We start from the raw sequence: 12901 nt of genomic DNA, 5'->3' as shown, positions 1-12901 counted from the left end.
ACAATTTCAAAAGAGAATTGCGAAGGCCACAAAAATAGATAGAACGCTGCGATATGGTGCAATGCAGCAACGAACGTCAGCACATTGCACTATGATTACAGACAATTAGTTATTCTGCCACAGATAAGAGTAAAGTAAGTAAACCGTTAAGTTGTTCCATTAATCATCATATTCGAGTACGACAGTTACTTGAGCATAAAGACGTAACGATAGATGACTCAAATGTCCGAATAGCATATAAAAAAATCGGCCGAGTATCGTTATTTTGTCGCCTATATAAACATGGTAATGTAAGACTTCCTCTTGAAAGCTCAAGAAAAAGTTCAGCAAGTACTTTGATTTGGCTAACGAGATGACCGGCGAGACGTTAACTCGACCATCGAATATCCCGTATAGTCCTTACAGCAGTCTTATAGTGAAGAGCGTCGATAATTATATCAAAAGGTTCTCCCTAAGCAGTTGGCTCAAGGATCAAATACAGGTGCATCTGTCTGCGGCCCTGCCACCGATAGCTCAGCCCTTGTGTATGACTCCGCTGCTGGCTGCAATCCAAGTTTATGATATTTTGTTTTTAAATCTATCTAATAAAATATAATACATAGTTTTTATACATAATATTTTAAGAACTTAGATTTTTGAAAGAAAATAAATACATGTGGCTAGAAATAACAAATAACACAATATATTTCCTGATCATTATCGGAGTTCTGGCTGTAGTATATTTTAATTGGCTATGTGATTTTATGAAATTATTTTATTTTTATGGTCCTATAATAAAGAAATAATTATGATTACATGCTTTTCATTATCGTGTTTCATTTACATTTCCAATCGTCTGTTGAGTATGTGACATTATATCATACGATTTAATTCCGTGATATCCGTGATTACGGGATAATTGTAGTCAAAATAATATGACAACACCTAAGACTATTCCTGTCTAAACTATTGCTATCTAGAAGGGGCAAGTCTCAAGTTAACTGTAGTTTAAACGGAGTTTAACTAGTGTTGCGTCGTTCAGAAACACACTTTTGTCGGTTATCGAACCGATAGCGCTATCGAATAGATAAACTGCGGTTAAAAGTACTTCAGAAACCGAGCAACAATCGCTTATCGCGCGGAGCCAATAAACCAAGGTCCAAGAAGAAGTAGACGAAAAGGGGCACGAGGGGACTACTTCTATAGTGTCAATAATCTAAGGTTTTCAAATAATTAAGGTTTTTAAATAATAATATATAATATAATACTAAATTTTAATATCTGTCAATCAATCAATGACTGCACGTGGTCATTAATGAACGTACTCAACGTAGTGTTTAAATTCTCTATGAGTTTCACTATAAATATAAATAATTTAAAGTTTAAATATGTAGGTACCTATCTTTGAAGTTATAATAAAATAAAGTTACTGAAATATATACTGGTTAGTATGTAAAAGCAATTTGATCGTTTTAATTTATCTACATAATAGTATTATGAAGCTTTTTTTTCTGTAATATTTGTTCGTGAGAAATGCAAGAAGGCAGGACCACTTGTCAGTTGTCATTGTAATGTTCCTATAGCAATAATTATTTCTTATATTTTAGGACGCATAATATCCAAGGAATATACCACAAACTTGTGATTACTGATTTACGTATTATTACAGTTTGCTTCAATCATTTTCTGTCAAATGAAATAACTATTTATTGACTTGGTTATATTTTGCATCTGGTGAAAATTAAAATGGACAACAAACACTGTAGTATATTGGTGTTTAAAGAGGAAATTGACGACTCAGGACAGGATATACCTGGTAATATAAATTGTCATAACGTTGACTAAGAATTTCATAGTTGTTGGACGATAAGTTATGATTTTTCATCTATTTATTATTATATTTGGCATCCTATTTGATTCTCTAATTCTTTCTTTGACCTTTAATCGATTATTAACCTATAATATAATACCTAGGACTTATCTATTATTAACAATATTGAAATTAAAGATTCCTTTGATATTTCAGTGCAAAATATTTATGAAGATAGGGTCTCAAACAAATACCACACCGAACTGATAAAGCAGGAGTTTGGTGAGAAAATAGAGTATGGAGAAGAGAAAATATTTGGTAATGAATATTAAATGATACCATACCTTATATAATTTTATAATTTACTAGCTGACCCGGCAAACTTTGTTTTGCCATATAAATTATATTAGAGTATGACCGTTTCTTGGTCATTGCAATATTACTTTACTTTTATAAAATAAAAGATATTTCTAAAAAAAATATTATTAAACATAGCCTATATTATTCCTTGTTACATCAGCTACCTGCCAATAAAAGTCCTGTCAAAATCGTTCCAGCCATCTCAGAGATTTGCCGGAACAAACAGACAGACAGACAAAAATTGTAAAAAGTTTTATTTTGGTATATGTACCGTATATATATATTCGTTATTTCAATATTACAAACAGACACTCTAATTTTATTTATATGTAGAGATTACATATTTATCTGTAAAATTTTTAGCTGCCTTAAATCTGCCAGAGCATCCTGATGATATGAAGATACATCTGAACAAAGACAACATGAATCATGGTCTGTTTGTTAAACAGGAGGAGTACGAATATGAGATAGATATTGCGATTGAGCATGAGTTACCAGGTAATGGTTATACAATATACTGTATGATACAGCTATACTAGTTAACTTTATTATTCACAGACATATCCTATTGAATGAACAAACATCAAACTTGTTATGCCTACCACCTGGTTAAGTCGAGTTAGCAAGTATTTTATTGGGTGATCTATATGCGTCTACAATATGATCCCAGAAAATGTACAAAACAAATGTGTTATGAAATTTAAAAGAATTGTTAAGAAACATTAGTGTGGGAAAGGTATTATTATAACATAAATTATTGTCTTAATGATACCACAGACTGGGAATGAAGCGGACACCCTCAGGCTCTTTTAATTAAAAATATTCATTGTACAATAGTACATTGTAATCCATATTTAAAAAAAAAAAAAAAAGAAAAGCCCGCTGAGTTTCTTGCGCGCATATTTCTCTGGTTGTATCAATTACTATCAGCTAAACGTCCTGCTCGTCTCGTCCCTTATTTTCATAAATACAATAAGTTTTCTATTGAAATATTTTGCAGCAATCGGACATGTGTGTCACACCGGTAAAAGTTAGTATGTAGCCTTCAGTTATTTATTGTAAAATCATTGTGTCAGGTTGCTCTTCAGACTTGCAGTTGGAATCTACAAAACAAGACAACCAACTCTGCAGTAAACAGCTATCAAACTTAGTGAAATTAGAGGACTTTGGTTATGATTGTAATTCGGTTATAATTGGTAAGTTATGTATGTAGATATATTATTACCTCACACTGATAACAACACTTCACAATTTGACTGCCGGCCGTTCCCAATATTCAGTCTATCTCTTACTTGAGATAAAAATCATAACTATCGTTGATTTATCTGTCCCAATAAACTTATCGACGGTAACTCACCTTAACGCTGTCTGTCAATGGGACAACGTATAGCTTACCAGCGATATGAAGTTATCACTTATCGGGTATATTGGGACAGCTTCGGATTATTGACATCTAATTACTGACATTAGAAGGTAGAAATTTATCTCTATCAGTAGATAGTATATTGGGAACGGCCGTAAAGATATGATCCATAGTACACTACACCAGTTGGTCTATGCTGAGTATTTTCTTAGATTGTACTATATTGTGATATACAGGGTTATTGGTGATTCGACGTATTCCTGTTAGTAAATGGTAGAGGTCGCAAAAGTGAACCATTTTTAAGTTATATCAATTTTGCAATCTGAAAAGTTAATTAAAAATAAGTATCAATTTAAGTAATTTTTTTCTTCTGATTTATAAAAACAATTAATAACTGGTTATTTATCAAGATTAAAACAACAATTATTATCCGTCCAAATTTTAATATAAAATTTTTTCAACAAAATGCCTGAAATACTGAAAAAACCTTTTTGAAACTTGGCTTGCAGATTGTTTTAAAAACCGATCGTTTTCTTAACTCTCCAAAAATGCATGACAACTTCGAAATTTCAAAGAAACAAAGAAAAAATAATGATCACAAAGGAAACCGGCGGAAAGTCGTTTTCGAACTAAACTTCAAGTCGTTCTTTAAAATTTCCATAAAATTGATTTAAAACAATACCTATATGTATAGATCAAATATACAAATGTAAAATACAACAAATAAAATTTGAAAAGAAAATTTTATGATCGATGCGGGACTCGAACCCACGACCTCTCGCGTTCCGTGCGAGTGTTCTTCCAACTGAGCTAACCGTTCGAGTGACGTATGGTCATAAAATCTTGTATGCTTTGTTCAACTCAAAGGTAAAACTCAAATGAGTTTATGTATGTACAATAATTGTGTTACCTATAATATGTTATAAAAAAAAATAAAAAAAAAACTCTCAGGTTGTGGCTTTGTCCCTCATCGATAATAAAATTTTGTTTTCAATTTTTAATCGTGTATTAATCCTAGAAGTGAGGGTTATTACTTTAAAAACATAAAAAAATGTAAAATACAATTAAAAACCATAGTTAGTTATTTAGCAGGGGCGTGCATATCATATAGGCAATTAGGCAGTGCCTACCTTGTTATAAACCTAAATAAATATAGCACTAGTGTTAAAGTTAATTTGGTTCCGTTATTTTATTACCAAACTTCTATTTAACACCCACTCATAATTTTTTTCCTTACGCTAGATACTAAATACCTACGGTACGCAATCTTTTCATATTCCAAAGCTCAACTACGAGTAGTTAGATCCACGTTGCCTACCTTACTAGAAAACCAGTGCACACCCATGTTAGTGTCTTGTGACCCTCTAGTGTTCATACTAAATATCCTAGAGTATTCATACAGGTCACCTGGTCGCCAACGAAGAGGTGACCTGCAGGCATACGATGAACTCTTATTGCGATTCAATTGACAACCTAAAATAAACTGCCTTGCTATTTCTTACCACGACTTCATTAGAGCTATCCATTTTATGTTGACGTCAAATCAAGAAATTGAATCGCAGTTTGCGATTTAGTTAGTTCATTAATTCGTACCATGAGGCATTATTTCAACCTAAACTGGATAGTGTCAAAGTGAGCGATTCGAAAAAAGTTGCTACAGTAAAACATACAGAAAAGGAAAATTTTATTGATGAAAGATGAGATGAGAATACTTTATTTGACTTTTTTGTAAAACAAAATACTGAATATAAATAGCGAAAATGAAAATACTAAAGTCGAGGCAGTGAGGGCCCGCGCTATAGCCTGTTCGCAAGAACGATTTAAAAAAATGTACTCTGTGCTCCTGTCAAATCAAACATCGATGGAGGTGCATTCATAACTCGTTATTTTTAAGAAAACACCTAAGCAAACATTTAATTTGTAAATCAAAGAACTATATATATATATATATATATATATATATATATATATATATATATATATTTATTTATTTTACTATTACTTAATAAGTACAAAAAAGAGCATAATGGTTTATAATTTGACGCTATAAAGCCCAATTTTAAAATGTATTTTTAGTAATTTCTACGCAAGAAATCCGCTAAAATCATATCATTTTATGTTTCAAAACGCAACGCATATGATTCGAGTAAGAGAGACAAATTTATGCAACGACTGTAGAGCGTCATCTCTTTCTCACACCGCGGACCAGAGACAAAATTTACTTCGTTGGCACTTCATGGTACAAATTTTAGCGATTCAGTTTAGGTACCTAAACTGAACTGCATCGGAATCGCATCGCTAGTTAAAAGTTGATGGTAGGCCTTCTGTATGAATATTCAATCCTTCTTCCCCTCAAAAAATTATAAACACAGTTGGCATTAAGTGATATCATGTATGGTTGGGTCACATTTACTTTTTTGTTGTTTGCTCGCGTCTGTCTCATTTGAAAAAAGAAACGAGAAAGGTTTCCTACTGCAACTACTGAGAATTATGGTAACGTCTATTTTCTGGCTTTAAAACGCCATTTTTAAAGAGCACGGTTCTTGATGACCCAACCTGACAAATGACGAATTCAATTAACGTATATTGCGTGTTTGAAGTCTTTTTTTTTGTCAAACGCTTTCAACAAAATACAAATTCAGCTCTGCAATAACAGTGTTTAATTAAGGTTTTATTATATTTTACAGTTAAGCCAGGAAAAGGAGTTAACGAAAGCATTGAAATAGAGGAAAACGTTAAATCTAGCAGTATAGAAGTTAGTTCCAATTGTAAAGAAAAAAGTGATAATTTATCGCCGATGCAAAATTTGGACGTTCAAAATACAAATAAAGTAATTAATTCAGGTGAAAAGTTGCACTCGTGCAACATATGTGATAAAAATTTCAATACGTTAAATCATCTGAAGATGCATAATATAATACATACTGGTGAAAAGCCATATTCGTGTAGTACTTGTGGTAAGAGTTTCATAAATGCTTATCAATTGAAAATACATAATAGAATACATACTGGTGAAAAGCCATATTCGTGTAAGGTTTGTGATAAGAGTTTCTTTAAATCTGATAATTTAAAGATTCATAATAGGATACATACAGGTGAAAAGCCGTATTCGTGTAATACATGTGGTAAGTGCTTTAATAATTCTACTGGTTTGAAGATGCACAATAGAATTCATTCTGGTGAAAAGCCGTATTCGTGTAATGTTTGTGGAAAAAGTTTTATTGATTCAAGTGCTTTGAACAAACATAGTAGAATTCATTCTAGTGAAAAGCCGTATTCGTGTGAAGTTTGTGGTAAAGGTTTCATAAGTTCTTATAAATTGAAAATGCATAATAGTATACATACTGGTGAAAAGCCCCATTCGTGTAATACTTGTGGTAAGAGTTTCATAATTGCTTATGAATTGAAAGTACATAATAGAATACATACTGGTGAGAAGCCCTATGCGTGTAGTGTTTGTGGTAAGAGTTTCACTCAACCTAGTGGTTTGAACATGCATAATAGAATTCATACTGGTGAAAAGCCGTATTCGTGTAACGTTTGTGATAAGAGTTTCCGTAAATCTAGTACTTTGAAAACACATAGTAGGATACATACTGGTGAAAAGCCATATTCGTGTAACTATTGTGGGAAGACTTTTAATGATTCTAGTTCTTTGATCAAACATCATAGAATTCATTCTGGTGAAAAACCCTATTCGTGTAACATTTGTGGCAAGAGTTTCGGTGAATATAGACATTTGAAGATGCATAATAGTGTTCATTCTGGTGAAAAGCCGTATTCGTGTACTGAATGTGGTAAAAGTTTTAATCATCCTAGTAATTTGAACAAACATTATAGAATTCATTCTAGGGCAAAGCCGTAACTCGTGCAAAGTTTGTGGCAAGAGTTTTAACGATTTTAATTCTCGCAGACGCAATTATAATGCATACTTAAAAGCCCTATTCGTGTAACATTTGTGATAGAATTTCTATGATTCTAGTAATTTAAAAAAAAGTAGATTGACGTTTGGAGTGACAGCGTGTAGATCCGCATAATTACTTGGTTTAGAAATAGTTTAAGCAGGCCCGTGTAGGTATTGAGATCATAAGTACGCGCGGCGGTCACGCCAGCGGATGGCTATCCAGTAAGGACTGCTCACGAGCGAGCACAGACTAACGCGCGAGCTTTGTTCGCCACTTCTTCACCGAGCCGATCGATATTTTAAAAATGAAGAAACTAAAAAAAACAATGCATATTAAAGGTCATTGTGGGCCAGTCTCACCCTCCGTGTAGGTATTTAAATCGTAAGTACGTGCGGCGGCCTCTACAGAGTAGGCTAGCCAGTAGGGACTCACGAGCGAGCATTGACTGATATTTAAACAATGGAAAAATATAAATTAAACAAAGCATACTAAAGGTCATTGCGATCAAAATTTTTTTTAAGTCTCCTAAAGATCCTGAAATAAATTTATTTCGAGTGATTATTATTATAATGAAATTACCATTCATGATGACAGTGTCCCAGGGATTGGAGACCTCAATACCTACCAAAAGAAACCCCCATTTATGTTCGTTCAGCAATATTTAGTGGTTCTTGAAATCTTTGCAAATTTATGTATTTTTTTTTATTACAAGGGTATTCAACTAAATTTTGTTATGTAATTATGTGTCAGACGATGGTTTGATTTATTGCATTTCGTAAAAAGGGTGGCATAGTCTGCCCTTTTGTGGGCTCTCTTTGTTTTCTTTTGTGTTTTCTTCAAACCCACTAACTTGGCTCTTTTAACGGACTTCTATATTCGCTAAGTGATATGGATTGTGATTACCTCGGAAGGAAGACTTCGCGCGATTACTGGACTCTGATATTTGATAAGTTTTTTTTTATGAAAATAAGGGATGAGACGAGAAGGACTACATTACAATGTAGTACCGATCAGGATTCTTGAAAAACCCAAAAATTCTGAGCGCCACTACAATTGCGCTCGTCACCTTGAGACGTAAGGTGTTGAGTCGCATTTACCCAGTAATTTCACTAACTACGACGCCATTCAGACCGAAATACAGTAATGTTTACAGATTACTGCTTCAGAAATAGGCGCCGTTGTTGTACCCATAACCTAACCGGCTTCCTGTGCTAGGAGCCTCCTACTAGTATGTAATAAATCTCTTTTTAAAAGATTAAAACGCGTAAATGTATTTTGACATTGACTTTTGGGTAAAAGTTACTATTTTATTATTATTCTAGCTAACCCGACGTTTCGTGACTTTTTCTGAGCAAGTTTTTGTGTAATGGTAACTTTTCGGCAAAAGCTACACGCGTTTTACTCCCATAATAATTGAAAAGCCAAGCAATATATATTTGTAATAAATTCCTCTGTATGTAATCTGTACTTCTATGCAACGCTCTGTCTGTACTAACACTAAGATTGTGAAGTTTTTTTTGTTTTGTTTACACATTACTGCTTACATATTTATTCAGCATTTGGGTATTTACATACAATTGTAGATGTCAATAACTTATTATGTCATTGTGACAGTATTCTACTAATGGAATATTTATAAGTATTCAATTCCAGGAGTGACCCATTCATTAAAATTATAATAACTTTTCGCATTAAAAGATTTAGTTTTAAATATGTTTTAAATTCAGTCTTTATAACGTTAAATACGGATTGATAATCCTAATGATAGCATTAGGATTTTGATTATGTAGCAAGGAAGGGTTCAGTTTGGTAATCATATTTTGTATGAAGCTATGTATTCGACCATTTGTGATAGGATATTTATATCTGTTGTATTTTTCCCTTGTGTAGTTGGAAATTGTAATAAATGAATACAATCAATACTTTTCTTTATTATTTATTTAACACCACGTGTTTTTATAGAACGTTATTAAACCACTCCTTCATCATCGTCAGCCGGAAGATGTCCACTGCTGGACAAAGTCCTCCCCAAAAGATTTCCACGAAGATCGGTCCTGCGCTGCCCTCATATAAAATATTTCGGCGATCTTGACCAGATCGTCGGTCCATCTTGTGTGAGGCCTACCAACAATGCATCTTCCGGTACGTGGTAGCCATTCGAGGACTTTATTGTCCGAACGGCCATCGGTCCTTCGAACTATGTGCCCTTCCCACTGCCACTTCAGTTTCGCAATCATTTGGACTATGTCGGTAAGTATGGTTCTCCTACGGATCTCCTCATTTCTGATTCGATCTCGCAGGGAAACTCCGAGCATAGCCCTCTCCATTGGCCTCTGAGCGACCATGAGCTTTCTGATAAGGCCCATAGTTAGCGACCACGCCTGTGTACCGTAAGTCATCACCAGGAACCACTCATAACTTATTCGAGAAATCATAGACATCACTGTCAGGCCGAGCCATTGACAACAATATCATTATACTAGGGGTATGTTCCGATATGCACTGCGAGCACTGCACAGTGCTATAGAAATATTCGTTCCGTTATGGACTGCCAGTATACTGCCGCAGTACCCTGGTAAAATATATCACGTAATAAATCGCCGCCATATTGTACTGTGAGCACTGGCGTTTTCGAGGTAAGTTACTCGCAGTACTTTGATCACTGTGACCACTCGAGGACACCTGACGTTTTATAAACAATACCTACAGCTTAATCCCAAAATTATAAAGTTCTATAATTAGTTTGGTTACTAAATAAAACAATGCAAGAATTGTAAAAATTAACCTTTTAGACTGTCTTTAAAATGTTCAATACGAGCTGAAAGTTACGCAGGAATTTATCATCGTGCAAAGATCGTGAAAAACTACTTACTTTTATTATATTATAAATTAAATTTACAATTAATATCTATTAATTAAGATATTTTTAATTTGACAGTACCTACTCAAACAACAGTTGTTTTTAATGAATTAGACAACGTTAATACACTCATTTTAAGCTGCGTCAAAAAGGCGGCGTTCCGTTTTAAATAGTATCCAGTATAACTGGCTATAAAGGAACGGCTTCACAATATACTAAATCGACGTCACAGTGTACAGTGGTCGCAGTTCATATCAGAACAAACCCTAGATATGTACAGGTTGATACCTCAACAGTAAATTGACCTGGCTAGGAGATCTCAATGCAACTTTTTTAACAAGATCCACTCAAGATAGACTGGCTGTCTTAAAACATAGTGCTGCATTTAGAAGAAGTTTTCGCTACAATGCAACCAATCTCAACCAATCAAAGCTTATCTTCGTGTTTTAAGAACCGTTAAAAATTTTCGCCAGAAATGTAAGTCACGTTTTTTTTTGTTCTGCGATTAATTACACATATTAAATTTGTAAACAAAATTTGTAACTATAAGTTAGATATATAAGTAGTCATAATATTAATTGTATATCTAGTTGGTAAGCCTTTTAAATAAATAAAACTGGAGTGATTTGTAGAAAATAATGACCTTCTATATAATTAATCCCCACTTTGGGTTCAAAAAAGGCAGTTTCTTAGAATGTGTAAGAATCCTCACAACTAAAATTTGAATTGCATTCCAAAAATTAATATCTTTTGGTAGCAACCAGCTGAGATACAGAGAAGTAATTATACCATTTCATATTCAACGTGATTATGGAGAGAACAATCACCAATAAAGGCCAATACATCATTATACAAATACAATAAAAATTCTTCATATAATGTTAGGTGCAATAAAGTCCTGACCTATCAATGCCATGTCCGGCCATGGCACATGGAATATTTCTGTCATCTCTGGTCTGGCGCACCCTAGTATCAGCTCGATCCATTTGACCGCGTGCAACGCAGGGCAGCTCGAATTGTCTGGGACCCAGTGCTCAACAGTAAACAGTGCTCTGTGAACGGCTGGATCACTTGGCGTTGCGTAAAGACGCCGCTTCATTGTGTGTCTTCTACCGCATTTATCACGGGGAGTGTTACGAAGAGCTGTTTAAAAGGATCCCTGCCGCCGAATTCCTCCTTCGCACGACATGCCACAAGTTAGGATATCATCCCCACCATCTGGCGGTCCTCCACAGTGCGATTTTCAAGGAGCTTTCTTCTACGTACAACAAGGCTGTGGAATGAGCTTCCTTGTGCGGTATTTCCTTAAAGACCGGCAACGCTCCTGTGATTCCTCTGGTGTTGCAAGAGAATGTGGGCGGCGGTGATCACTTAACACCAGGTGAACCGTACGCCTGTGTGTCCTCCTATTCCATAAAAAAAAATCTTCAATGATTTGAGCTATTTTCCACTTTATATAGTATCGATCATGTACCTAATGAAAACAGTCCTACTCTATTTCATAGTTACCTACTACTGTCTCACCTACCTAAAAGTCTCTTTCAAACTTCCTAATTACCCTTATTTTCAATGCCCTTTGATGTTCTAACCTTTCAACGCTCCAAAATTTTAGATTTTGGCGTTAATAAGAACACAATATAAGCAAAGCTTTATTATACCACATTATGCACGCAAATTTCGAAAACTGATATAAATTTTTTACTGATCCATCTAAAGTATCCAGCAGTGCTGTTGGAGTAGCAGTATGGGTTCGCTCTAATATTTTATTCTTATAGTTGCCCATCTGTCATATCTACATTTACACGGAATCAGTTGGGCATCTTAAAGGCATTATACGAGATTCTTCACTATACTTTCAGATTCTAAAAGATCTCTCCAATATTCCCAAATTTTCTCTCACAATATATGCTTAAATCGGAAATCCAGAATATATGATAGTTGATCTGATATATGGAAAACATGAAGACCTTTGAAAGGAAAATTCTATGGAGATTTTCAACCTGATTTACACCATCATACATACATCCTTAATAAACCGCAAAGAAAAATCAAGCTTAAACACAATAATTATAAGGAAAATAAGAAACCAATCCTCAATCCGACTGGTCATCGTGAGGATTTAGACCAAAACCCTCCAGCCAAAGAAAAAGAATTATTAAAAATAACATTGCAGCAAATCCAATAGACATCTACATATCTATCGGTGGGATTGTATACACTACGAATAGTTAACAAGAGCTAAATTTTCTAAAACGCTATTCACACGATTGTGTGAAACGTGCAGTCATTGATAGATTAACATATGGATCTTATATTGTCAAAAAACAGAGATAGCCGAAATCCACCTTGATTCAAAGACATTTTCAGTACCTAGGGATATAAACATTAGAGGGAGTTAAACAATAAAGAAACAAGATTGTTATCTTAGTTTCAAAATAATGAAATATTGGATTCAGGTTGGATAATTCGATTACACTAAAGCAAATTAGAACTGAAATATTTGCTAATTGCTATTAATGTTTCAGTAAAACAATATTTGATAAGCATAAATAAGAATCCATTTTGGCAAGCAATTATACAGAACATATAACTATTGTTATTTGTGTATAGTTGTTTTATTTTAC

The 12901-nt window shown here is 34.0% G+C and overlaps 1 protein-coding gene across 1 annotated transcript; it reads left to right on the top strand.

The window, feature by feature from the left end:
- The first annotated feature begins 5630 nt into the window (after window positions 1-5630).
- On the top strand, window positions 5631-9339 carry LOC126975112 (zinc finger protein 93-like). Its single transcript, XM_050822941.1, has one exon. The coding sequence runs from the start codon at window positions 6310-6312 to the stop codon at window positions 7375-7377; it is 1068 nt and encodes a 355-aa protein (XP_050678898.1). The 5' UTR covers window positions 5631-6309; the 3' UTR covers window positions 7378-9339.
- The last annotated feature ends 3562 nt before the right edge of the window (window positions 9340-12901 follow it).

Source organism: Leptidea sinapis, chromosome 2 (assembly GCF_905404315.1).
Source record: "Leptidea sinapis chromosome 2, ilLepSina1.1, whole genome shotgun sequence".
Taxonomy (NCBI): domain Eukaryota; kingdom Metazoa; phylum Arthropoda; class Insecta; order Lepidoptera; family Pieridae; genus Leptidea; species Leptidea sinapis.
This window is presented reverse-complemented; position numbering and strand designations above follow the sequence as displayed.

Bases quoted from the DNA above. Each gene is read 5' to 3' on its own strand.
- LOC126975112 (XM_050822941.1), top strand. From the start codon at position 6,310: ATGCAAAATTTGGACGTTCAAAATACAAATAAAGTAATTAATTCAGGT.